Here is a 25,915-nt window from a genome sequence, read left to right as displayed (position 1 = left end):
AACAATGGGCGGCAGGGTGACCCACTGACTTGTGTAGATTAGGGTGAATCAATATGTGTATTTTTTCAGGGCCAAAAACAATACCGATAATTAGTAATCATAGAGACAGACAATCATACTTTGGAACCAATATATATATTTGCAGCTTCAAAATACATAATAATATAAGCTTCAACACAAAATTGTGTTGAAATGCTTTTGCTTAGTTACTTATGTTTCATTAAAAAAATAATAGTAGTGCTTTTCACCATCTACCCTTCAGTGTACAAAGGAAGTCTTGACATATAACCAATCAGACAAAGCTAGGGTCACGACACTGATAAAGTTAACTACAGAGGCAGGGTATCAAAGTGAAAATAGAACATTTTAAAGCAATAATCTAATTGGGAAATAGCTTAAAGTAAATAAAAAACAATAGTGAGATCGGAAAAAATCTGAACACACACACACACACACACACACACACACACACACACACACACACACACACACACACACACACACACACACACACACACACACACACACACACACACACACACACACACACACACACACACACACACACAGCTACTCGTGTAGACTCAGAAAGTCTGACTTTTGCTCTAGAGCATACACAAAAACTGCCAGTCAGGTTAATGCTAATCAGCTGTCATATCTCTTCTTTTTGCTCTCCAACTACAAAAAAAGTCACACAGATCAATATCCACCTCGGCCCTCGTTATTCTGACTGCTGCTGTGTTATCTAGCTAAGGTCACACAGGGCAAAGTCAGCTTCCAGTGAATTCTGCCTCACTGCTATACAGTCCCCCCCACCATCGGCCCATCTCCGTTGAATAATGGCCATTGCCTGTGGAGGTGAATTCAACAGCAGTCCAGGTGACAGATGGGCCCTGCGTCTGCAGACAGCTACCAGGTGAGAGACACATTTACAACAATAGCCGAGCAGGGGCGGGATAATTCCAACAGACAGATGCAGCTACCCTGTGACAGAGGAAGTTGCCCAGGATGGAAGCCTCAAATGCTCCGAGGCTGAGGAACATATGCTAATGCTAATCCCAATTACAGCTGAGTCAAGTGCAGAAGATGGCGCATGATTCCTTCCTCCCCTCTTGCTGGGGAAACACCTGAGAACTAAGAGGCCTCAGAGCACCAGCAGACCTCCTGCCTGCCTTGATGTGAAAACTGTGTGTGAATGTGTGATTGTCAGTTCATGTGAGTTTGCACGCGAGTGCCCTGGAGTTGTGCAAGCACGATGGTAGGACACTTTTTTTTGCTGATACTGTAGAATGTGAGATTGTGTGTGTGTGTGTGTGTCTGTGTGTGCGTGTGCAGCTGAAGGATGGCTGAGCAGATAAGCTGGCTCTATATGGATACTTCTGTCTAATGAAATGTGTGTTGAGGGGTTCACAGAGACAGATGGAGAGGATTAGCAGATCTCTGATTGCAAGTGAGACAATCAGTAGGGGAGGGGCTTATTTCAGAGCTAGTGATCCATCACTCATCCTTCACTCTGGAGAGGAGAAACAACCACATCTTTTAATCAGGACAACAATGATTTTGTCTACGTGTGTCGATTGCAATAATTTCAGGGGAATTGTATAACCAGTGTTTGGTAGGCAGTCATACTCACCCAGCTGAATGCATTTGTTGCTTTTACACTTATCAAGCACTGGGAAATTCAGTGATTGACTGTAGTGTTGGAAAACGTGGAACGCACCCATTTCCAGATCTAGAAGGCATACCCATGAAGCCCTTTTGGCATTTGTGGTGTTGAATAATTTCAGCGATTGCACCATATGGGTGGAAACGTGTCCTCCTGTCTCGGGCTTCTGCAAATCAGAGCTGCTTAGTCCCTTGGGTTTAACCAATCCTGCAAAGTGGGTCTTTAATGGCTCAGTGAGCCCCTACCAGTCTGTCTCCTACCTACTCCAAGCCCAGGATTACTTGTTTTTTGTGTCAGGGGAAAGACAGACACCGGCTTGAGGAGGGAGGGAAAACCCCCACTAAGGAGTTATTAGTCATTAGTTGGACTGAGGTGGCTTCTGTTGCGCATTTTGGGGGAAAGTTTACCACATCGTTGTAAGTGTATACAGTGCAACAAACACATACATAAACTTCTTTTTGTGAATGTGACTGCTGACAGTGGATTAATCTCACCTCTGCATCAGATTAGAGGTTGTTTGTGTTTGTCTCAACACACCTCCATTACAAGTTCGAAGCCATGCATGACAGAAGCTGTGCACCACATGACAAGCCCTGCCCATTTGGCATAAGGATAATTCCTGTCCTTTCTTAATGAGACAAAAAAGAAAGATAGGCAAATGTATGAGTGTAGATATGAAGGAAGAGAAAATGAGTGCTTGCTTGGCCGTGTGTCTAAACCAGCAGTGAAACAGGGAGCAAGAAATAAATAAATGAGAAAAATGACTTACTAGCTAGGGCCTTCTCATAGTTCTTCCCCATGGCAACGAAGTTCCGTAAGCAAGGGTTGAACTGCTCCATGATGGTCTGAAAGAGAAAACAACAGATAAATGGGAGGTGGAGGTTTCACTCATCATTAGAGCGAGGTCAAGAGCAGAGAGGACTTACACCTTACTAAATTCATTCTCTCCCTCACGCTCTGCCTCTCTTTCTCTTTCTGACATACATCTCCTTCAGGTGCACAAAATTTGTTCATACAGGGCAAAAAGACCGATATGGATGGAATCTTTGGAAACACAAAGTAACGAGTCTGTTTCTAGCAGCTTAAAAGACTTGAAGGATGTGCTGCTAACATTTTCATTCCTGGGTACCTGCTACAAGACTTTCAGACGCCTTGTAGTCAGGATGAGGGTCTTGCGACACCCCATGAAGGACCCACTGCATATTAGAAACGGGTGGTCCTACTGCTTTAGCTCATCAGTTTGTCTTTAGGTGATGCAGGTGCCTTATAATATAGGACAGCAATGTTATTTTCATTATTCAATTAAGAACCGAGGAGAGTGTTTTTGTCACTGTGAGAGCAGCATGCTAATATAGATATACAGCTTTATTCTCCACTTCCAAGCAGAGTCAGTCCAAATGCTGAGAATGCATGAATCCTGACATCTCTCACCAACACAGTTTCCTCTCTTCCTTCTCTTCTACCTCTCCCCTCCTTCCTCCTCCTGTGCTCCTCCAGGGCTTCCTCCAATTAGCCAGTCCCCAGTCAGAAAGTCAGGAATATCCAGGGGACAGAGAGACAACCACAACACTGCTGCAGCAGCAGTCCCTACACAGTCCATCAATACTGCAAGAGAACACTTTAGAATCTACTTCTAGCCCGAATCCACACTGTGGCAAAATAATATGGCAAGATGCCACCGCTGTCAACCTGAAACAACCCCACCAGCTCATCCAGAAAATCAGATGCCTCTTATCCTCAGTGAGACTTCAACATTTTTTGTCTTTTTCCTTCATCTTGCTGTCTGTCTTTTGTTTTTAATGAGAGCCTAGATTTGAATAGGACAGTATATTTGTGTGTGTGCTTGTTGTGGTGTCAGGAGCTGCAGTTCAAGTGGCTTGAGTACAGCACAACCCACCCACAGTCGAAATACCAGTGAGTCAGACATAAACCACTGATACTTTCATTACCAACAGTAACTATCTTACTACGCCTCTCCATGACAGTGCTTGCATCGAAAGCAGAAGCAGCAAAAACTGGACTGCTTTACAAAAATAAGGGGACAGTGGCAGAAAAGGTGCAATACTAAATGTAAAAGATGCTGCTTGACTAATTGTATCTGCTTTTAATTAGAATGTTTTTGATTTACACAAGAATGGAGAGTTTTGAAAAAAAAAATCATTCAAGTAGATATCATTTCTGTGGCTGGCCAGAATTATTTGAGGCTTCAGCCGTTGTCATGGCAATCAACATCCAGATCAGTGTCTGAGGGCTTCATTTTTTATTTATTTTTACTATGCCACAAACAGCCAATGAAGCAAGAAATATTGTTACAACATCACTCATTATGTGCCAACATTATTTATTATTAGTTATTCTGAGACAAGATTCTGTATTTTAGTGATTCGCAGTTCTCATCTAATGTCATTGACATTAGAACAGTCGCATATGAAAATGTCAGAGAATTTATAACTATGCTAGAAAGACGTCAAAGGACTCTAGCATCTGGATACAATACATGGTTTAAAATAACTTCAAAATTTGCAAAGATTATTCCAAAAAAGTTGAGCGCTAATTATCACAAAGAACCAATAACATTACATCACCAGCTGTGGCCAATTGTCACATTTTTGCAGGGGCACATGTTGTCTGATTGGAACAGCCCTAGTAATATGCAAAGATGTTGCAAATCATTATTTTTTATCATCAATTAATGTGCCAACAATATTCTCATTGTCAGTACTCTCAAACTGATCAAATTTTTGGCATACAAATGTGAAAAAGTAAGGAAAAACAGCTATTTAGCTGTACTTGTTTTATTCAACCAGAAGTCCAGGAGCATCTTATAACTATAATTATTATATAAAGCTTTGCTGTTGTTTCCGTAGCTTACTGCATTTTGAAAACACACATTGTGCATCGTTTTTTCATTATGCTTTAAAATATGCACACGAGCTCAACGAAAACGTTTGATACAAACACAAGTTATTCCTGAAAAAAAAACGCTCTTACAAAAAAGAGCATAGTAATACATACGGCACATTGATTATTTCTTTTTGTTTGTTTTTCTGTTGTGACAGCTTACTGCTTTCAACAAACTTATTCCACAGCTACCAACGAGAATGAGCATGGCAAAGTCTTATAACAGCAACTCATGCTCAAACAGCTCCCTTTTATACCACCTGACTGTGTATGTCTACAGTAATATCTTAGAAGGAGAGGAGCATAATTAGGGGAGAATCCCATCTCGACTACAGACAGCACTTGCTCCAAAAGGTTTCCCCCACTCTCTCTGCCTCTGGGAAGATAAAAGACATCCCCACTGGACCGCACTAAGGAAATGTTTATTCCTAAGTGTTTCTTCCCACTGCTTGATTCTAATGTGAGGCGCATCTCATTGATGTGGATAAGGTCACATGAACGTGCGTATTTCGTGTGTGCACGTGTACTCACACCTACATTAATAAAAGGGTTTGTAATAACGAGTGGTAGTGTTTCAAACTGGTAGGAGGATTACATAAAAAAAAAAGCAAGACCCGGTGCAGCATCATTACAGCACACTCTCCCACTGAAGAGGCCAAAGGTAGCTGACACAAGCCTTGCTGCCTTTTGTGCACATTCTGAACACACACGTACACTCACTGACCCACTGCCACTAAGTAAACACACACAACAATGCAGGAAGCTATAGAACAGCTCGACATAAGGAATCACATGATTTTCTGCTGATTTATTATATAAGAGACAGAAAACTGCAGTGCCTTTTAAATGGCATGCAGTTAAGGGGAAGTAGACAGGGAAAAAAAGTACAGTGAGGGAGTTTCTTTCTTCGTCTCTTCACATTGTTGCTAAATTTGTCATCCCAGTTCTCTTGTACTACATTGTTACCCTAATTGTGGCAGCTAATTGGGAAATGGGGCCAGGAGACACTTAAGGTTGTGTGACATGGAGAGGGGGAGAGAGAGAGAGAGAGAGAGAGAGAGAGAGAGAGAGAGAGAGAGAGAGAGAGAGAGAGAAGAAAATTGCAAACATGGGAACTCTAAGAATTGTGAACAAAAGTATTTATTCATGTACCGTGATGACTCCACATTCAACCACTCTCTATATCATGTTTTAATTAAAGACTTAATAAAATAAGAAATAAGTCAGGCCTGGAGAGTATTTCTTCTTCCCTAAGAAGGAGAGTCTGTCCATTTTTCCACTGCCTACATGGGGACCGAATGATTTCATTATCAGCACTCAGGGCAAAAATTAAAGCAGACAACTAAGAGAGGGCAGTGCAATGTCTCCTGCAAAATGAATCAAATCTGTGAGACACAAATTTGTGCTATGAGATGAGACAGGGAGAACATAAAGAATTCTGGAGCACAAGCATAAAGGGAGTTGATAAAGGTAAACATTATCAAGCAGGTCAATATGATTTCTCCCAGTGCCCTGACCAAATGAATTTCTCCACAACATGGAAGCAAGCAGTGATTGAAACAAGGCCAGTTTATCTGAAGTAGACAGCAGATTTAAATTACAGCATATTCATCCATCTCTGCTCATTCTGTTCTCCTCTATCACACACTTACACCTACGCACGCAAACATAGTAATGACATGCAAAGGGGGCAATTTGAAAGTAACACCAGCTGATTAGAACCAGGGGGAATCGCATGCAATCAGAAGCCAGAATGCCATCATCTGTTCCTTCTCGCTCCTTCCTCCTCGCTCCCTCTCCTACACAGCAACTTGCCACAGGCCTAAAAATGCCCAGGATCCGATAAACACTAAAATCACTAAGGACTGTACTTGTGTGGACTGCAGGGGCTGTCATGTGGTGAAAGCAAATAGAGGCAGCTAAGCCTAATGATGTAATCAGGGAGGAATGTAAAGAAAGGGGATAATGTGTGGATTGACTTCTGGCCACAACACAGTTAGTCTTTTCTTTCATAATAAGGAGCATGGTGAGTTTAGGATGGGATCCCAATAAGCTTGGGGACAAGGGTGACCTAAACTAATTACTGTGCTGAGAGAAAATAGTCAGGCTGCAGGATAATCTCCTGTCTAGTTGACCCATCTGAATGATGAGGAATACTGGATCAAGACTGGATATGTCCGGCTGTAGGTGTCTCACCACCTCAGTGAATCAGCCTCTTAAGGGGAAACCCTGTGTTGGCCAAGTAAGCCTTAACAATGTGCAACAAAAAGTACAATGTATGGTCACACAACAGTCTAAATTAACTATTTGATTTGAAAAGGAAGTGCTCCTGTGTCTTTGCCTTCTACAGGGATGGGATCAGCAAGTTCTGATTCTAGCGGAAAGTTGTTGGGGGGGGCCGTTTACAATCGTTGTTAACAAGCTATCGTTAACGTCGTTACCATCGCGCGGGAGTATCAGCGACAATAAAGTGTTCAAACTTGTGAAATTGGCGTTCAAATAAATGAAATCGGCGGAAATCCGCGGTAAATTCCCCTTCCTGAAAAAAGCGGAATTCCGCGAATTCGCGGAAAAATCACATCCCTTCTTCTACGACTGCTGTAACAACAGTAACTTCGGCCTTGGAGAACTGTCCTTCCCTGGGCTTCCTGACCACAGTCGGGAGCTCAGCAGGAAAGGTTAACATAAGGATTAAATATTAAATAAAAGTCATTTAATGCCTGAAATTGATTCTCTGTCCAGTAGCACTTATGTGTGGTTGAATTTTCAGTTTTACTTAAACAGTTATGTTTTAGCCTACTTTTGGAGACTTTTCATAAAGTTTATGAACGTGACGTTGTCACGTGACAGGGGGGGGGGGTGGCAGATCCCGCACGGAGTGACTTGGTGTCAAAAAAGAACACAACTTCTGCAGTTTGGGAGTATTTCGGGTTCCAGGCAAACGAGAAAGGAGAGCCGGTAAATACTGGTGAAGCAATTTGTAAATTCTGCAATGAAAAGGTGATCGCAAGAGATGGAAACACCTCTAACCTAAGGACACATCTCCGAATCAACCACCCACTCACTGCTGCAAGTATTCAATTTCCGAACGTGAAGGCACAAGCCAGTAACAGTAATAGTCACGGTAATACGTTATAGAGTTCGGGATTGTGACGTCACGTCGCAAAGCATCTTGGGATTTGTGGCCTGCTCACTAGCGGCCTCATTAAAACCTACACATTTTTACATGTTTTTAGCATGCAAAATTTCTGGTCATCAGCAACAATGGGGCGCAGATGTTGTGTGGTCGGTTGTGACAGTAAGTCTCACCACTGGTCTGGGAGAAAATTGACCAGCGGGCTAAAATATTTAGGTTTTCCCGCTTGGAAAAGACATCAGGGGAGCGACATCTCTGAAATGACAAAAAGACGCTGAATGGCTTGGATTGCTGCCATTAAACTAAAGTTAATCTCTTTCGGCAATATTCCCAAGAGGATGTTAGTTTGTTCCAGGCATTTCCATAAGGGTGAGTTGCCTTTTTATTCTTGTTTCTGCCTGTCAATCATGATATCCTTAGCCCAGTATGGTAGCTAAACATCTGTCAGTCCCTCTCGTTTGCTTGTCACTGGACTGGCTTTTGTGCTCGTACGGATATATCCCATCAAATTATCCTATTTTCTCCATATATCTTTGCTTCGCTTCGTTGTTCAGTTTTTCCCAGTAGATAATAGCGCATTTGCCTCTGTTTCGGTCCTTTTTTAAACGAAAACGATGTACTACACCAGATGATGCGGTTGTTTTCAGGCCACAAACATGGCGGGCGCATCCCATAATCCATCGCAGTATGACGTCTATTCCGGAACTCTATACCCCGGTAAAATGTGAAGGAAGTTTGACGGTATCAAAATTTGGATACCGCCCAAGCCTACTGCAGACCATGAATGTTTTTTAAGATTTCATCTGTCGGAAATCATACAATGACTGAGCAGGTTTAGTGGAGTACTGCGCTCTCCGAGTGCCTTTCTTGTATTATAATGTAATGTTAACAGTTTAAACTAGTGGAATACTTTCTGGGAAAAAAAAACAAGCAAGCACAATCCAGTCTAAAACTTTGTAAAAGCTTAACTTTTAAAGTTTTCTTTGCAATATGTAAATGTGTACCCAAGACATTAACTACAATTAAATGTCACTAAAATCAATGCCACTTAGTTCGACCTCAGGGATGCTCTGCATGTTAATGCAGATTCATTGCTCTGTATTTATTACAAAGAGTAGATTAGGGGATTTGAAAATCTTCCCATACAAAATAACTGCAGTTTGTCTATACATGCATGCCATCCACATTACCACAGAAATCAATGTACAGTTACACTAATGTTGTATATAGAGAGCTTAAATCTTAGATTGGAGAAAATCTGATTATCTTAACATGCCTGACCAGTGCATGACTTTGCAGATTAGATTAACAGAGTTTTACAGTTCTTAGTCCTGCAGCAGATTGAAAAACTGACTTCATACAGATAAGAACTGTGTGGTGAAGATAATAATACAATCAAATCTCAGACTTCCCAGAATCACATTAAAACATTGCTACTCTCCAGCTTTAATGTAGTTGCTGTCCTAGTACCTTTCATACTGGAATGTCAATAGCAGACACACCGATTAAATTAACCTTCAATATCATGTTGGAAATATCAGCGGTTGTACATGGATTAACAATATAAACAATGGGATACACATGATAGCTTCATAACAGGAAAATTATGGGATTGAAGGACAGAGAGCATAGGAAAACCTCTCAACAACAGAAAACAAACATTATTTACTGGAGCCCAACTAGTGTATATTCATCAGTATTGGTTTTGCATATACTAGTATATATATTTGCTCGTGTTAGTCTTGACGTATGCTGACTAACCTGAAAACTTTTCTTTTACAGAATGTAGTACAGAAAAAGATGCTTAAGCAATTTAGAAATTGTTTCATCTGGTATTTAGTGCAGCAAAGCAGCTCGGACTCCATTGTTTTTGATATTCTCAGCACTGCCTGTAGCACATGTAGCAGGACATGCATCACAGCTGAGCAGATGGTGGTGTGGAGTCAAGTTTTGTCTTTATAGTAAGTTGCTAGCTAGTTTGTGACATATACTACTGGAAAGTGAACAAACAAGAACCCTATCATTTTCATTTGTTACTATAACTCGAAGATATAAACAACATTGGCTGTTATATTGATACTGTAGAATTTCCTACTCCCTAAAATTATTATCAGTCCCAGAAATCTAGCATCCACCAGGCTATCAATATTAATTATGCAGTTTATTGGTCTATGTATTAAATGCAATGCAGAAAATATAGTGTATGATCATCCTTTGTAACCTTTTAAGAACTGAAAAAGCAGACAGTGGTTCTGCTGTATGTGAACACTATCTGGGCATTTTGACAAAGATTCTCCTGGGTCTAACTTTACATTCATTTATTTCTGTCATTATGGGTTTTCCAAAATGAGTCAGTTCAGTAGAAAGACGGATCACAACTCGTCGTAGCTTGCTTGTCATGTTGGAAAGACAACACCTACTTTAGGAGGTTTGATTCCAAACATTTTAATGTTTCACCAGAAGAAAGCCTATTCACTTTAAACATCAGGCTCAAAAATAAACACAAGTCACTATTTTGACCTGACTCTCATATCCTCAAAAGGGATGGCGACAAAGTTCTTTTTAATCAGACAATTTACAGATTCATATCAGTTCCTTGCAGCTTTGCAGCATTTTTTCATCAGTTATCAAAAATACATCAGCTGTATGTGGAATACAAGGAGTGCAAAGAATCATACTATACAAGTGATGGCAACACAGCAACTTATTTCTGCAACGCAGTTGAAAGACAAGTCAGAGAACTTTGTAAAGTACACACATCCATACAGAAAACCACACACAATCACGTGCTCATTTCAGAGCAAAGTCCAGGTTTGAGTGGATGCCATGAGGCAGTTGTGTCCTTCTCGCATACCTAAAGCCTTACTAATACTGCAGTAGGCACAGCATGTGCTTTCAGCTGAAGCCAAGGAGAACATCAAATCTGAGAATACCATGTGAATATCCGTGTCCTCTCCAAGTTTTGTTGAAGGGAGCAAACTTTTCAACATTGTGAGCAGGGAGAAGACTTTGTTCACTTGGAGAACAGTTCTCGTGCTCTTTTGTTACTGCAGTGTACAGAATACATCACTGTACATCAGTCATGTCAAGCGCAGACAGGCATCCATATTGAATGGAACAAGTACATTTTTCCTATAACTTCACAGTGTGTGAGGCAATTCTTTGTTCGTTGATGCAACAAATACTGACAGTTTTAGCACTTGCTCATATGCTACAGATAATGTAGCTGCTGTGTTGGGCAAGGGACATTTTCTAAAATTTATTTTATAACCAAATGTGTAGTGCCTAAATTAATTATTCCAGTTTTCTGCTGGGATCTGGAGGGGGAGGTTTTATGTCTGCCTGACCTGAATAAATAAGTTAATGAGAATTATTTCTCTGCACTGTGGATGTGGGGGATGGAAACATGACCTCTGGCGATCTCTATGTCCAGTATATCACGCAGAGAGACTGCTAGATTTTTTGAGTTGTTACCAAAGACCTCATGTTAAAAAATACTCTGCAAGCAAATCAAGACATCCAAGTGTGTGTGCTCTCCTGCACTTTTACTAAATATGTTGCTGTTTCCAATATGAACAGTCATTAACACTAAGTCATATTGTCAGAGAAAAGCTACAGTGTGTTAATCATGGAAACTCAACTGTTACAAAAGGATGCATTCTATCCCCATAAATCGTGAATCATCTCATACTAATGTTGTCCACGTCCATGCTCCTTCTCTGTTATGCAAACACACACTTTGCTCTCAGGAATGTTTGTCATAAGAGAGTATAAAGGAGCATTTGTCTGTGGGTTCCTGGTTTATTAATTGCAAAAATCTTTCATTAACTTGTAAATCAGCTTTATCTGTAATCAGCGTCAGCCACACATCAAAAACAAAGCATTTTACTGTGGTTTGTCGTGTTGGCAGCACCTCTCATTGTAAATGTTAGTCACCAGCATACATACATATTATTATGCCTTTTGCTTTTGCAAATGAAATAGCAACTGCCAAACGGCACAACTCTGGCAGAATCAATCACATCTTGACTAGGCAGATAGACCAGCAGGGAGACCTGATGACTGTGTTTGGCCCCATAATTGTCTCCAAGGGGTCTCAGGTGGAGGAGGAAAAACAAAGTCACCTCTCAAACAGGTCCTTTGTCCTTTCTCCACCTTTGCAGTGCAGAGTCCCTTCTGCTGCCACTGCACAACAAATCATTTGCTCACCAGAGACCAACTATTTACTGTGTTTGTTTGCTTTGCTGTCATGTGCAGCCAGTGTGACCCCCTCCTCTCCATCTATCTCAGCATCAGGCACTAAACTAACTCAATACAGACGCTGGTTACCACAGCAACAAAGACCCAGTCTTATTTGCTGGCTCTCGTCCTTTGACCAGCAAAAGATCCACTGCTTTTTTTTGTGGAGGAAAAGGATACACTTCTCTAAAGTTTATTAAAAACACGATTTCAAACCTTCAAAAATAGCACTGCTATTCCTCCAAATGGCCATCAAATCAAATGAAACATCACATTCAATGAAGCTTTATTTATATTTGGGTTACTTGATCAGAAAATCTGTATTTTTGCATGGTGGTTTCAAAACTTCGAGGAAGGGTTTCTATAAATTATGGATGTTCTGAGTGAGGGTCACAATGCTGACCTCAACCTTGAAACATTTCACCACAGTCCAAAACAGACTGAAAGCCATGTTTCTAACAAATGGCAACTAAAAATGTGTTTACATGTCCTATTTCTGTAGCTCACAGTGGCTGTCTTTTTAACTAGTGGAATTCCTCAGCCATTAATTACATGAATTGTAAGATGGAGGAAAGAGTGTGCTAACACTTAAAAAGGATATGTAAAAATGCATAGTGAAATTATGAATAAACAAACCGAAAATATGGAGTGCCATAGTGGAGAGCGTGCAGAATTAGTCACTTTACATCCCAATGGCAAAGTTTCCCAAAGGAACTGTTCTCACTAAAAGGAGCATTCAAACCCATGGGTATGCATGCAGAGTTACCTACTTGCTGTACAATAGTATGACTGGTTTGGGGCTCAGAGGACCACTATGACTGCCTGCTTAGCTAGCCTGGTGGGTGTAGTGTGGCCAGTGCTACTTAAAGTAGCAGCTGAACATCTACCACAGACACATACAGTAACAGTAGCCACAGGCATGTTAACTGTAGCCTACGACCCATAAATGTGAGGCCATTGTCACTGCCACAGTACTAACTGAAAATTTCTGTCCCTGCGTCTGTGTCTTATTCAGTCTGTGTAATTACAGCTTCACCCTCCACAGTAATTAGGGACTATTTCAACAAGGATGTGGAATGTCTCCATCTATTTTCTTTCTCTTCATCTCCATCTCCTCCAAAAAAAAAAGTATTTTGATGTTTTTTGTTGTTTTTTTACAGCACAAAGAAGATCAGCATATGTTATTATGTATGTTGTTTTTGTTACATACAAGTGACATTTTAGACAACAGCCAGGCTAACAAGGTGACTTCAAATCAACCCTCTCTTAGTGACAGCTGTGAAGCTTCTTTGCAGTCAATACAGTGTAGCCTTGGATTTAGCGCTGAGCATCTCCAGTCTCTATCCTTGAAAAAGCAATGATGAGTAAAAGAAAAGAGAGAATGTCTCTAAACCATCCGCCCCCAGACGTGCAGAGAAGGTGGGTGTGTGGAGCAATAGTCCTCTTTCTGCATCGCAGTCAAAGGCACAGGGAACAAATCTGCTGTTCCACAGGCAATGAATGTTATGATATCTCCTGCAGTGCATAATGCAATCTTTTCAAGGCCTCAGGCACCAGCAGGCATAAACTTGTTGAAACACTATATTCTGGAGGCAGATGTTCAGGAGCTGAAGTCATTTTAAACTCCTTTAAATCGCATATTATAAAGGCGACTGGCGCCTGATGTGATCTACAGCAAGAAAAAAATGTTAAAAAAAAAGAAATGGATGACATCTTCATTCAAGTGACTCTAGCCAACTTCTTAATGGAAGACCATGGGGACAGCACAGAGCACTCTGTATACAGCAAACAAGGTTAGTTTACACTGGACCCTTTCTGGGGGTTTTATGAAGCCCTTTCATCAGTTCCACATTCCCTTTTAATCCATTTCTGAAATAAACATGTGCATGTCTGCAAAAAAAAAAAAAATGACATAACCTCCCTCTCTACTGCTTTTCCTCCCTCTCACTCGCCTTCTGTAGCCCTTCACCAACTGCAAGTCTTTTAGCACAATGATATGACAGAAACACATAAGAATAATGGCACGTTGTTGCTAAGAGACCACCTGTTCAGATCTCCCACATGAGATTGTGGTAGAAACTGTAGTTCTCTTATCATCATCATCAGAATATCATTCGTTTGAGCGAATGTCACGACAATATTGCAACTGAGAGAGAAACCTATTATATAACAAGATGTCTTTTAGGCAGAGAGACTGTATCTGAGATGAAGGCTTTTTTATCAAACGGTATACTGCAGCAGCACCATGGGACTTGTGGCCCCAATGAAGCTCTTATAACAAGCGTGTATAGCAAATCACACTTGATCTGGTTAATATCAAATAGCTATTTTGCGGTATTCACAGCAGCCATTTGAGAAAATGGCTGTGTTGACAATTAGGGAGTGGTGTTGCATGGGAAAATGAGCGCTGTCCTGAGGGCTGGTAGAGATGAGCCACACCCTTCTGCTCCTTTACCTGCCAGGGTGTGTTCAAAACCTGCACCACATGTACTGGGCACACAACACATCCTACGACAAAAACATGCAAAAAGTTCCGTTGTTCTAGAGGGTGTGCACGCTCACTTTGCTTCCACATAACATTCAACATCCACTACTCTTATCATATTCTTACTAACACATAGGCCTACTCTTCTTTAGCTTCTAGTCCGGTTAATCTGTTTGCTCACTTCGACTCGTCCTCCCCCCAGCCCCAGCCTGGTCAGTGCTCAGACTTCATCCATCGACATGCTAAGAGGCTTGACCTCGGGCATCACCTTTCTCAGACACCCAGTGACACGGCCAGCTGGTGGAGATGACAGTGGTGCAGACAAACACTCGCAAACACGCAAGCACCCTCGGTCTTAAGTATCTGTCTCACCATGTCAGCACGGGAATGACTGGATGCCAATCGCCACGTCTGGAACTGCCTGTCTATGTGAGGGAGGAAATCTGGAGTGAGTCATGGAGCATCATGCAGAGATTGCTGGGTTTACAGGGTTGACTCCCCTGTTGGTTAAGATAAAGCCATCTCGGAGAACTAAGGAGTGCCCCTGGCCTTTACCAAAAGGAACAACCCTCACGGTGAGATTCAGAACCTCCAGTCTCGCCCTCACTGTGTCTACAGTTCCAGCCCTGTTAAACACACACACTCAACTGGGCTAACATGAGTCACAACAGTGCAGTTACCCCGCTCTTCTCCCCTGCGATTACTCAGTATCTGCCCAGCTGCTGCCTGCAATGCCTTTACAGCCGCCGTATGTTTTTACATCTCCTCTTCCTCGGGAGACTTTTGATTGCATACAAAGCAGACAAACACAATTACTGTCTACGGGGGCCTTTGAATGTGTATGGAGCTGAGCAATAGGCAGGGCACTGGCGGCCAGACATGGTTGTGGAAGTTAAAGCAATTATTTTGCTCACAAAAACTGGCGGCTGGAGTGTTTCCAACACTTAGAAGTGTATGGAACTCTCGACAACCAATCAGTACAAACAATTAGTGCAATAAAGAAGGTAAAAATCTGTACTGTGAAGATAAGAGGGATCAATATTGATTTTACTCTTCACTCCAGTACGAATTATCACATCTCTGTGCCCTGCTGTCTCTCCCACTAATTATGTGGGGAAATCAGACATATTGTCAGTTTAGTTCAATTTAGTTTTTATTTTATTTTAATCCAACAACTCCAGCTCCACTGTTCCCTCAGTGAAGCAGACAGTCCCATGAAATTAAAGCTGACAGTCTGCATTTCAATCTCAGACACTATGTCATTCTGCAACTAAACTAATACCAGCAGATTGCCTGAACATACTGATTACCACATATCCCTACAGCCGATTTTTAAAAATCATTGTTTTGAGGACAAAACCTTGTTATTATTGCTATTTTCATCACTGACCGAACTGTAGATCATTTTCTTGCTTTATCAATGAAGAGTTGAGTGCATAAAACATCATAAAACGGTGAAAAATACTTTATTCCACAACAAGTTCAACATGAGGGCTGCACCTAACAGTCATTTTAATTGTCACTTAATCTGCCAGTTATTTCCTTAGTCGATTAACTGGTTCGCTCAAAAAAATCCCAAAATTCTGAAAAAAGTAGATCATTGTTTTCCGAAGCCCAAAATGATGTCCTCGGATGTCTTATTTTATGCACAACTAAAAGATATTTAGTGTACTACAGTTTACTATTACAGAAGAGTGAAAAAAACCTCTGAAGAATTCACATTAACGAAGCTGAAATCAGAGAATTTAAGACTTTTTCTTCAAAACTTACTCAAACCGCTTAATGAATCATCAAAATAGCTGAAAATCATTGTATTAGCACACAACTAATCAATTAATCAAGTAACCAGTGCAGCACTATTCAACACTCAAAGGCTGTTGTACAATATTATACAACAGAATCAGTAAATAGTTAGGGATTTTTAAAAATAGTTGATGATTAATTTCCAACCAACTACTCAATTAGTGGTCGTAGCTTTGGTATACACACCTAACAACTGATGCTTTTCAACGCTGAGAAACAGTTAAGTCAAGCAGCTGAGGCTTTCTCTTTAAATATTAAAAGCGCACCAAGAAACTTGCTTTCACGCTGTAGGGTTGGTGAGGAAAGCATGACGAATGCCAAATAAGCAGCGACTATACATGACACTCTCTCTGACCTCCTAGCTTTTGGGTCAGATCCCCAGTGTGGAAGAGGGACTCGGTGTCTCTGCTCCACTGCCCATCACCAGTGCTGGCTGTCAGGGCTCTGACGGGGCGCCTTCATCCCCAGAGAAAGAGCCGCAACACTGGACTCGAATGAACACCATCTACAGAAAGAGGCGAGGGGTTCAAGATCCAGACACCTACAATGTGTCCATGTTGATTAACCCACATTAGGAGGTGTAAACACTTCCTGACAATGCATGACAATGAGGACACACTCTGGGCTGTGTGACCAGTTTAGTGCAGAGACATTTGCTTCCTTTAAAAAAACAAAAAAAAAACAAAACACCAATCTGCTCATTTGACCTCCTGTTGGATTTCATATAGTAGAAACAGCAGCTTAACTCAACTTAATAGTTGATTTCTGGTTACTGCTGGTTAAAGGTGTGGGGGCAGAAGTAAATTCCAAGTTATCACATGCAAAATAATAAGACATACTGAAACAGACCACCTGGAACTGCAACAGAAACCTGACATTACCTTAATGCAGAAGCCTGGTGACAAGAAGCTTTGGTAACCTTCCATTAATGGCTGCAACTTTTAAAACATGGCAACAAAAGGGACGCACAAAGTCTGCAAAGAGTTTTACTTAATTATACAGCAATTAGTGCTAAAACGACCAGATGATTAATGGATTGGCTGACTACATCAAATTATTCATCAGCCACTTTCATAATCAAATGAACATTGCAGTCGTGTATCAACAAACAATGGTAGGCACTGTTAGGTGATAGATGACGAATTTCCACACTCTCCTCACATTGGGTGTGACTGAATACGTTTAGGTTTTGACTTTCTTTTTAATTCCATTTTCTGCTATTGAACAGATAAAATCAATCAAATAAATTGGCTAATAGTCAAAATAATCTACTCTTGTTTTTTGTGCTTTTTTAAAACTAAGAATGTTTCTTTTAAGAATTGTGGATTAGTCTAACAATTGCATGCAGAGTTCACACGGGTACTTTTATGAAGAACAGGTTTGAAAGTCCCTATGGGGCAAATGTTTACTTGTTGCAACAGGGAGCTCAACCGTCTCTGCCAGTCAAACACTGACTTCTGGAATGCAGTATGTTCCTATGTGAGCAAACTGGGCTGTATGAGCCCACTGGTATCCCAGGAAGAGCCTACTATCAGTGTTGTAGGTGGACTATTAGTACAATAGGCAGGAAGGAACACACTGAACGAGTGACTTCGATTTTATTTTTTTGCAAGGGGAATTTTAGCCGAAAGGTGATGCCTAAGGCAAATCAAACCTGGTGCAGCGTAGAATTGTGTGGAGGTGGAAGACAGAGCATTTCTGATTAAAAAAAGGGGGAAAAAACAAGCAACTGTGCCTGTTTTTGTAAAAAGATTAAGAAAAAAATCATTTTTAAAGAGAGAACGAGAAACAGATGGATTCAAATCATCCATATGTTTTATTTCATCGATTTATTTGTCTTTTTTTAATCACTGTGGTTTCTCTAAGAGTGTCTGACAGCTGGAATCCCATCACTGCCTTTATCTGCAAACTTTATTAATTAGTTCAACCTTACCTTATAGACATTTTCCGTCAAGCGGTGAACCTCGTCAGTGCGAGACATGGTGAAATCTTCAGCCAGGACCATAAACGTTTTTTCCTCGAAACCAGTATCCGCGTAAAAAAAATAAAATAGGGTGGAAAGAGGGGACAGGTAAATACACGAGTTGGAGGTAACAAAAAGCGAAGACCGCGGCTGTGAGAGTGACGCTGTGCTCCCGAAACCCACTAACTAAACACACCTTCCCACTCCACGACTGACAGTCCGCTGATGCCTTCACGGACTGCTCCGGAGCTCTGTAGTTTTGATCATCCCTCACGCTGTAGCGTCAACAAATAAAGTAAGCCAACAAGCAAATAGGGGTATCGATATTGCTCACACATTTATGATGTAGTGGTGATAAGCTGAACGGGAGGAATTCATGAAGGCTAAAAATGACCAAAATATATCATAATAACATAACAAAATCACAAAAGTAATAACACTGGTACGCCCGGGAAATATCACAAAAAAATGCCAGAAATATGATTTATCTCTTCCATTCTGTTCACCACTTGCAAGTATTTTTTCCTGCAGCATTTGAATGCATCACCATCTTATCAAAGTGCAGATTTGGTGCCTCCCCCCTACATCTCTCTACCCATTGAGCACCACCATTCCTCCAACATACTGAGGTAAATTTGCTCTTCTAGAATCTAATCTAATATCTAAATGTTGTTCTTTCCTATACATCAGTATATATGTGCTTATTTCTATTATGACTTCCAGTGTCTGTTTTTTTTTTTTTCCAGGACACGTTATTTTCCTATTAAGTGAAGCCACCAAAAGCAATAGGTCCATTTTGTCTTGAGAGCGAAGGATCCCTTGTGAATCAGGAAAGGAAACATGTCTAGTTTTATTTCCTCATGCATCATTTGGACAAAGAATGGCTGCTCTCAGTGAAAGCAATCCAGCCAAATAGACACATTTACAGGAACTTGGCCCCCAGTGTACTATCTCCACCTGTAAATACGGTATCAGTGTGGTACATTTTAACTGTTGCTTGTCTATTAAAGCCATTGTGTAACTAGCTGTTGTCATCCAAGGAACCAGTATAATAGTGTGTAGTACAGCTGCAAGCAAGGAGTCACTTTGCTCTTTACAAAACACCAATTTAAGTATATAACTATTACTTGGGGCTGTTAGAGTCATATTCCGACTGTTTTCAGAAACACCACGGGTGATGTTTTTTTCCCAGAGGATAATTTGCGTTAGCCTCACTGTACGTACTAATTAGTGTCTCGGTGCCTACTTAGTGTAGGATTGTAAATAGTATATTGGCTTTCTTGTCTAAACATCTCCCACATAACAGCAACATGAACACACACACACTTTACTGATGCAATGTGAATGAAGACACCCGTTTTGTGGTGTCAAAAAACTAGCTGGGAGTGCCCTCTTCTGGAGAAAGATTGTCACACAATTTGAAAAAATTCTCCAATGTATCTAAACCACAGAAGATTTGCCATTTTAACACAATCACAAAAAATGTAAAGTTAGTCAGTTTGCAGAATAAAAGCCAAGACATCATTTGTTTCCACAGCTCAATTTAATATGTAAAACAGCTGAAATTAATGTGTAAAACATCTAAAAATTCACCCTGTTTTTCTACAATAACCGCTACAATGTAACATTGCTTTGCTAATCCAAATCAGACACAGACATTTCACTTCATGTAGTTACTTCAGGGGAGCAGTGAACCAGAGTGCAGACCATGCTGATCCTGTAAAACGCTTGAAAATGCACTCCTGTACGCAGAGCCCACCCTCACATACCGAAACTCAGAGCAAACAGATCCTACTCTATTTATTTGCAGCTCAACGCTGGATATCAACCACCAATTCAATCTGTTAGGCTGCCAACATCTCTCTGTCTGGCTTGTTCTTTGCTTCTCTCCTGTCTAGAAAACACAAAATTGAATTAAAACAAACAATCAGTCTGCCATCAATTACAAATTTGTCAGTTGTGTAAGGAACGCTTTGTGGTGTGAAATCAAAAGATAAGCTCTACCTGGTTCCGCTGTAGCCGCTTCAGGGACCTCTGGTATTGGCTCAGTGGGGACCTCTGGAAGTGCTACATCTTCTCCCTGTTTCAGGAGAAGTGATAGTTAAAACAGAGACTAGACACGCCAGCTAGAGATGCACAAATATACTTAGTTATCCATCTTAGCTGAAAGCACATATTGAGTTCCTTAAAAGTGGGTGACGCAAGCTTCAGGGTGCAGGGAGTGCTTGGAAAAGTAATTCAACGGCTCGAAGACAATTGGATTAACACAGAGGTATCATCGAACAAAGCACACATACCGCATTTCAGAAGTTCCTATTTGCCTGTTTGAGGTCACTTTACATATATATACATACACACACACTCATTTATGTTAGCGCATGAATAAAAGTGTGAGTTTTTCATGGAAAACATGAAATTGTCTGTGTGCGTGACCCGAAACATTTGAACAATAGTGTGTGTGTGTGTGTGTGTGTGTGTGTGTGTGTGTGTGTGTGTGTGTGTGTGTGTGTGTGTGTGTGTGTATACAGCGCCTTCCATAATTACTGGCACCCCTGGTAAAGATGAGTTCTTTAGCTTCTAATAAATTCATTTTTTTTCTAAATAATATAGGACCACAATGAAAAAAGAGGAAAATCCAACCTTTAATTCAAGTGCATTTATTCACTAGGGGAAAAAAAAAAATCATACATAAGCATCTTATCTTCTCCTATGATTATTTTTTTTCTACAGTTTTCAGTTTGAGAGTATGCTTCTGCAATAAAAATTGAATTTATTTTAAGGCTTTCAACACATCTTAACCAGGGGTGCCAATAATTACGGAGGGCGCTGTGTATACATATATATAGTGTGTGTGTGTGCATGCGTGTCTATTCATAGGCAGTGTGGGTATTACTGTAATCACATTGCAACTGTCTGTACCTCACCTATGTAATGATTTCACTAGAATACTATTTTTATTTTTATATTTTGCAACTAAGCCTTGATGTTGCCGCAAAACTTCTTTCCCTGCAGTGATCTTTGATCTGGTTTTCATCATTTTTTCTGTTTGTTTTGTGGAATACTTTATTGAAGAGCATAAAAGAAGGACCTGAAGTATGATACTAGTATAGTATCATTAAGATACGGATTTGTGCTGCTAGGTGGACGCATGGAAGGTTTAACATTATATTCTTAAGTGGCAATTGCATAACAATTTATCTCAAGCCATGTTGGGAAAAAAGCAAAAGTAATGTTCCAAGTAGTGCAACAAATTACTTTGTACATGAAGTAAATGAATACAGTACTGAACTTGTCTTTTTAAAAAGTAATAAGTAATACGTAATGCATTACTTAAATACAAGGACAGAATATCTATTTAACTCTGGTTTGACTGCACATCCAAAATATTTGCTAATGAACTGTTTGATGGAAAAATTAGCTGCTTTTCCTCCTGTCAGATTGTCCTGACAGCAGATTTATTCTGACATCTTATTTTATTGCAGATACAAATCCTTCCACTGCAATACAGTCTTTGAATTTTATTTGTATCAGTGGGTAAAATCCAGCCCTAGAAGTCTGTGTTTAACTGTGAAGCATAGTAATTTCTGTAATTTGACAGACTTGAGAGTATGTGTCATCATTTGGAATAACAATTACATCACAAAAGAAGAGGAATCTCCGGAGAGTATAATCACTATGAATCAACCACAGTGGTTTAAATTACAGCCTGTTAATAGATCACAATCTATGCTGTGTTTTGCTTCAAAATTCTGCAGATTTTACTAGAATTGTTTCTTCTCTTCAAGTGACAGATATTATACAGAACTAAGGTCAAAATGGCAGCCAGAACTTTGGAATGATATCCTCACATGACTCAATTAGGAATCACAGCTTTAACCACAGCACTGCTTCAGAGGAAGCGCTAAGTGGCCGACAGTTATAGACTGTGATTACCACCAGGAATCAATGTGAGGAACTATACATGTGAGCTCTGCAAACACTCTCCATATTAATAAAGGCTGAACAGGCAGCTTAACACCCACCTGAGTGATAGCTTCCAGCTCTGCTAAAACAGCGTCCTCATCCTCTTGTGTCAAGGCTCCAGCCAACATTTCATCTATTTGCTGCAGGTGAAAAAATAAAATATTGAATGTCTTTTAAAATTCTACTTTGAACAGCCCGTATCCTCTAATCTTTTTTAGCTTTGTTTTCATAGTTTTTGTAAGATTCAAATTAACATTAGGCATATACACAGTGCTGAGAGTAAAAAACAGTTATTAGAAAAGTAGAAATAGTTTTGTACAGGTGTGTTTGACTAGCATCAGTGAAGCATTTACCCTCTGATATTCAATCGATTCCTGCGTCTCATCCAGGATTCTCTCCACATCTTCTATTGACATGATCTGTCACAAACAAGGAAGAAAGCCCCCATTACAGAAGAAATATATTTTTAGATGAAAAGTGTTTTCAACATATTCTGGCTAGCTTGTGAATTTTCAATGCAAGATCTATACACTGTATCCAAGGATGTGCAGCAGTCACATTGCTGTAGTCAAGGCTTTTCTTCTTAATCCTTTAATCTTCAAACAATGTGCCCCGGCTACGCTAACAGAAACTGCAAGCTTTCTCTGCTGCTCACTCTTCACCCAAGGATCACATTAAAGAAAGCATGCTTATCAGTGGAAAGTCTGACATTGTTGAAGTACACACTCATGTATATAATGCTTAAAGGGTTGCAAATAAAACAAATGCAAAAGAGATGTTTCTAAACAGAAAATTCAGGGGAGAAAAAGATATCTACCTCGTGCATACTCTTCAGACAATCATTGCCAACTTTAAGCCCCTCGATGACTTTCATCTCAATTTGCATGAACTCAATATCCTGAACCTGTTGACAAATATTAGCATGTTACAAATTCAGTTGGAAAATGAAGCTTTTATGACACACAACCAAGTTGCAAACATTTACAGGTGAATAGCAATAGTTTTATGCTAAAATCTCTCTTTAATCATTAACTAAAAAGTGGTTGATTATGTTATACTTATAAAATTAGCAGGACACTAATCACTGTATTTTTTTTAAAGAGAGAAACCATTGTTTGATTACAGGTTAGATTAGGTTGAATTTTCTAGAACACCTCATTTCTGTATTGCAAACAAAAAAAAGCACTGACTCATAAATCACTATTCTGGAATGAATGCAAGGCTCGAGGCTAATTTTACTGCGATATCTGTAGTCGATCCCAACAAACGCATCAAGTATGAATAGGATATTGACTCGTAAGGAGGCATAGTGTTGTTCACCTTTGGCGAAACTTATTACAGATGGAGATATTTAACCCAATATATTGCCTATGGGGAGATTGCTTTCTCCTCCTCTAAGCGTGATAGTAGCTACTCGGTAATGATCATTTTATCAAAAGGCAATCAAAGAACAATGCTACAAAACGTACCATGCGCTCCAGGTTTGAAATCTGATTTTCAGTCTTGTCTAGTAACTGATCCTGATATCGCTTTTTCTTAAGAAGCAGCAGTGCTTTCCTGCAACAAAAGCAAAACATAATATAACAAACAGCATGCTTCATGTACAGTACGAATACTGTGTGCACTATGGCACACAGAATAAAACACTGTAAGAGATGACAGCATAGAACCAGTGGAAGTAAACCTCGTATTTTTTACAGTTTCATAGTAGTGTAATTACATGCTGATGGATATAGTTTCAGATCTGAACATCTACATACTGTTTCTTGCCATCTTTGAGCAGCTGCTTTGCTAGAAGTCGCTCTTTCTCCAGCTGTAAAGTGATTCTCTTTTGGTACTGCTTCAGCTTATCTCTCTGCTGTTTCAGTTGCTGGGGGGGGAAACAAGGTCAGACATGACTAAGAATGATCAATATAGGTTACATGGAGCATTTAAACTGATTTTTTTTTTTTTTACATCTATTCTATTTTGCAAAATACAAGGAAAGCACGAATACAATACTACCTGCTAAAGATGTTTTTGTACTGAGAAGAATTTTTTACAATAATGCTGATTAAAAATGCTAAAGGTGAAATATCACCTAACAAAAATGTGTCAAAACAATAAAACAAATACACATATAGGTAGTATTTATTACATAGCTGTTTCGAGGAACACAGTCTATTTTACACTCACAGACACGCTGGACAACGTTTTGCTCGTACAAACAAATGAGTCTCGTTGAACCGCAAATGACAGTAAAATGCAATTGCACTGTTAGCACCTCGGCTAGCGTTAATCCACTTGGTCCAGCAAACTAGCACCAGCCGAGCGTTCATGTAACGGTGCTGCTAACAGCCGCCATCAGCTCACCAAGACGGCTTTGTCTTGCTCCGTTACACGAGAAGGTCGACTCTTTCTCCCAAAGACGTTTCCCATTATTTAGCCACATCCCCGCCACATTCTCCTTCATCAGCATACAAAACGTTACTCTTTACTGAACATTTTGTCACAATAATAATCAGCCTAAAATGGCTAGCAGGCTTACTGGCTACACCATGTCCACAGTTTTTCCGTGTTTCCTACGGCAAGCGAGGCGGGACAGAGAAGCTGAAGCGACTTCTTTCTTCCGTCTACTCGGGGAAAGTTTCCTGATATAGTCAGTCCTGTTATAATTTGATGTGGATTTTAGCGCATAATATCATTTTAAAAAGATTTGCAAATATTTATTTTTAAATGACAGGCATGGAAAATGAATCCTGTCTATCAAGTTAATGCTGATAACTTGTGCCTTGCAGGATCAGCACCTTGGACAGAGATCAAACTTTACCAAATGTTCTTTCTTTCTTTCTTTCTTTCTTTCTTTCTTTCTTTCTTTCTTTCTCTTTCTTTCTTTCACAGAACAGATATTTGAGATGACACAGAATAAGAGCTGAATAATAAATCAACCTAAATCTGCTCATTGTATGAGTTCATATTAGTAAAGTTACTAAGGTAGGAAAAATATTCTGAAAAGTCTCTTATTTTCACCTTATAATAATAATAATAATAATAATAATAATAATAATCAGATGAAGAAAGAAGGTTTGTATGTTTTGTGATTGAGACACAGCTTGGCCCCATAGTACAAAGGTCCAACAAAAAACACATTTTAAAGCAGAAAACAGACAGGAACGCTGCTGGTGTGAGCCAAACCACTGGTGTTCATCGCTATGGAATAATAGTAAAGAAGGGCAGAAGAATTACAACAAAGGAAATGGCTTAAATCCAGCTTTCGGTACTGAGAGTGGGTCTGAAAAGTAAAAGATCTTTATTTTAGTGGACGAGACACATTAATAAAACACACCAATGCTTGTCAGCCTCTCATGGCATCATACAACATATAAAATTCAGAGAATACAGGCTTGAAGATACAACACACTGATACTGCTATTGTTTGAGTGGATCTGTCATTTTGGATTCATCTTATTGACTGAGGTTGCTCTAAATGTTTGATTTTATTGTGGATTTTATCTCCCTTTGTCTACACCATTCTCAACTTTTTAACAGCCAGTGAGAAGGCTTTGATTTAGTATTTTCTATGTTGTCTTTGTTGTAAGAAGGCCCTAGAGGCCAGAGGAAAACTTGATACCGATACTGTACTCGGTGTTGCACACCTGTAATGACTCCAACTATAGCTATTGTCTGCTTCCTTGTGTTTCAACATGCTGAAGACATTACAAGCTGACATGAATTGGTATGTTTGCTTTAATATCTCTATCCCACTGGTATAAGGTCTAT

At 40.0% G+C, this 25,915-nt stretch overlaps 2 protein-coding genes across 2 annotated transcripts in view; both read right to left on the bottom strand.

Moving 5' to 3' along the window:
- Positions 1-18,428, bottom strand: part of baiap2a (BAR/IMD domain containing adaptor protein 2a) — a 58,726-nt gene extending 40,298 nt beyond the window's left edge. The window contains exons 1-2 of the mRNA XM_051941506.1: positions 18,164-18,428; positions 2,436-2,511 (exon numbers count right to left, since the gene is read on the bottom strand). Of these exons, the coding sequence (XP_051797466.1) occupies positions 2,436-2,511; positions 18,164-18,235 (148 nt within the window). The 5' untranslated portion in view covers positions 18,236-18,428. The remainder of the gene's footprint in view (positions 1-2,435; positions 2,512-18,163) is intronic.
- Positions 18,429-19,717: 1,289 nt separating this feature from the next.
- LOC110953934 (charged multivesicular body protein 6-like) lies at positions 19,718-24,733 on the bottom strand. The gene is made up of 8 exons (XM_022198165.2): positions 24,509-24,733; positions 23,917-24,026; positions 23,626-23,713; positions 22,974-23,060; positions 22,510-22,575; positions 22,216-22,296; positions 20,198-20,273; positions 19,718-20,087 (listed from the first exon to the last, which is right to left on the bottom strand). Exons 1-8 carry the CDS (start codon positions 24,572-24,574, stop codon positions 20,038-20,040), a joined length of 624 nt encoding a protein of 207 aa, XP_022053857.1. The 5' UTR covers positions 24,575-24,733; the 3' UTR covers positions 19,718-20,037.
- Between the last annotated feature and the right edge of the window lie 1,182 nt (positions 24,734-25,915).

This window comes from Acanthochromis polyacanthus, chromosome 21 (assembly GCF_021347895.1).
Source record: "Acanthochromis polyacanthus isolate Apoly-LR-REF ecotype Palm Island chromosome 21, KAUST_Apoly_ChrSc, whole genome shotgun sequence".
In the NCBI taxonomy this organism is placed as follows: domain Eukaryota; kingdom Metazoa; phylum Chordata; class Actinopteri; family Pomacentridae; genus Acanthochromis; species Acanthochromis polyacanthus.
Note: the sequence above shows the minus strand (reverse complement) of the source record. Positions and strands in the feature narration are given on the sequence as shown.

Bases quoted from the DNA above. Each gene is read 5' to 3' on its own strand.
- LOC110953934 (XM_022198165.2), bottom strand. From the start codon at position 24,574: ATGGGAAACGTCTTTGGGAGAAAGAGTCGACCTTCTCGTGTAACGGAG. The intron at 23,714-23,916 runs GTATGTAGATGT...CTTTTGTTGCAG, and splicing joins CTCAAAGATGGCAAGAAACA to GAAAGCACTGCTGCTTCTTA. The intron at 23,061-23,625 runs GTACGTTTTGTA...ATTTGTCAACAG, and splicing joins TTTCAAACCTGGAGCGCATG to GTTCAGGATATTGAGTTCAT.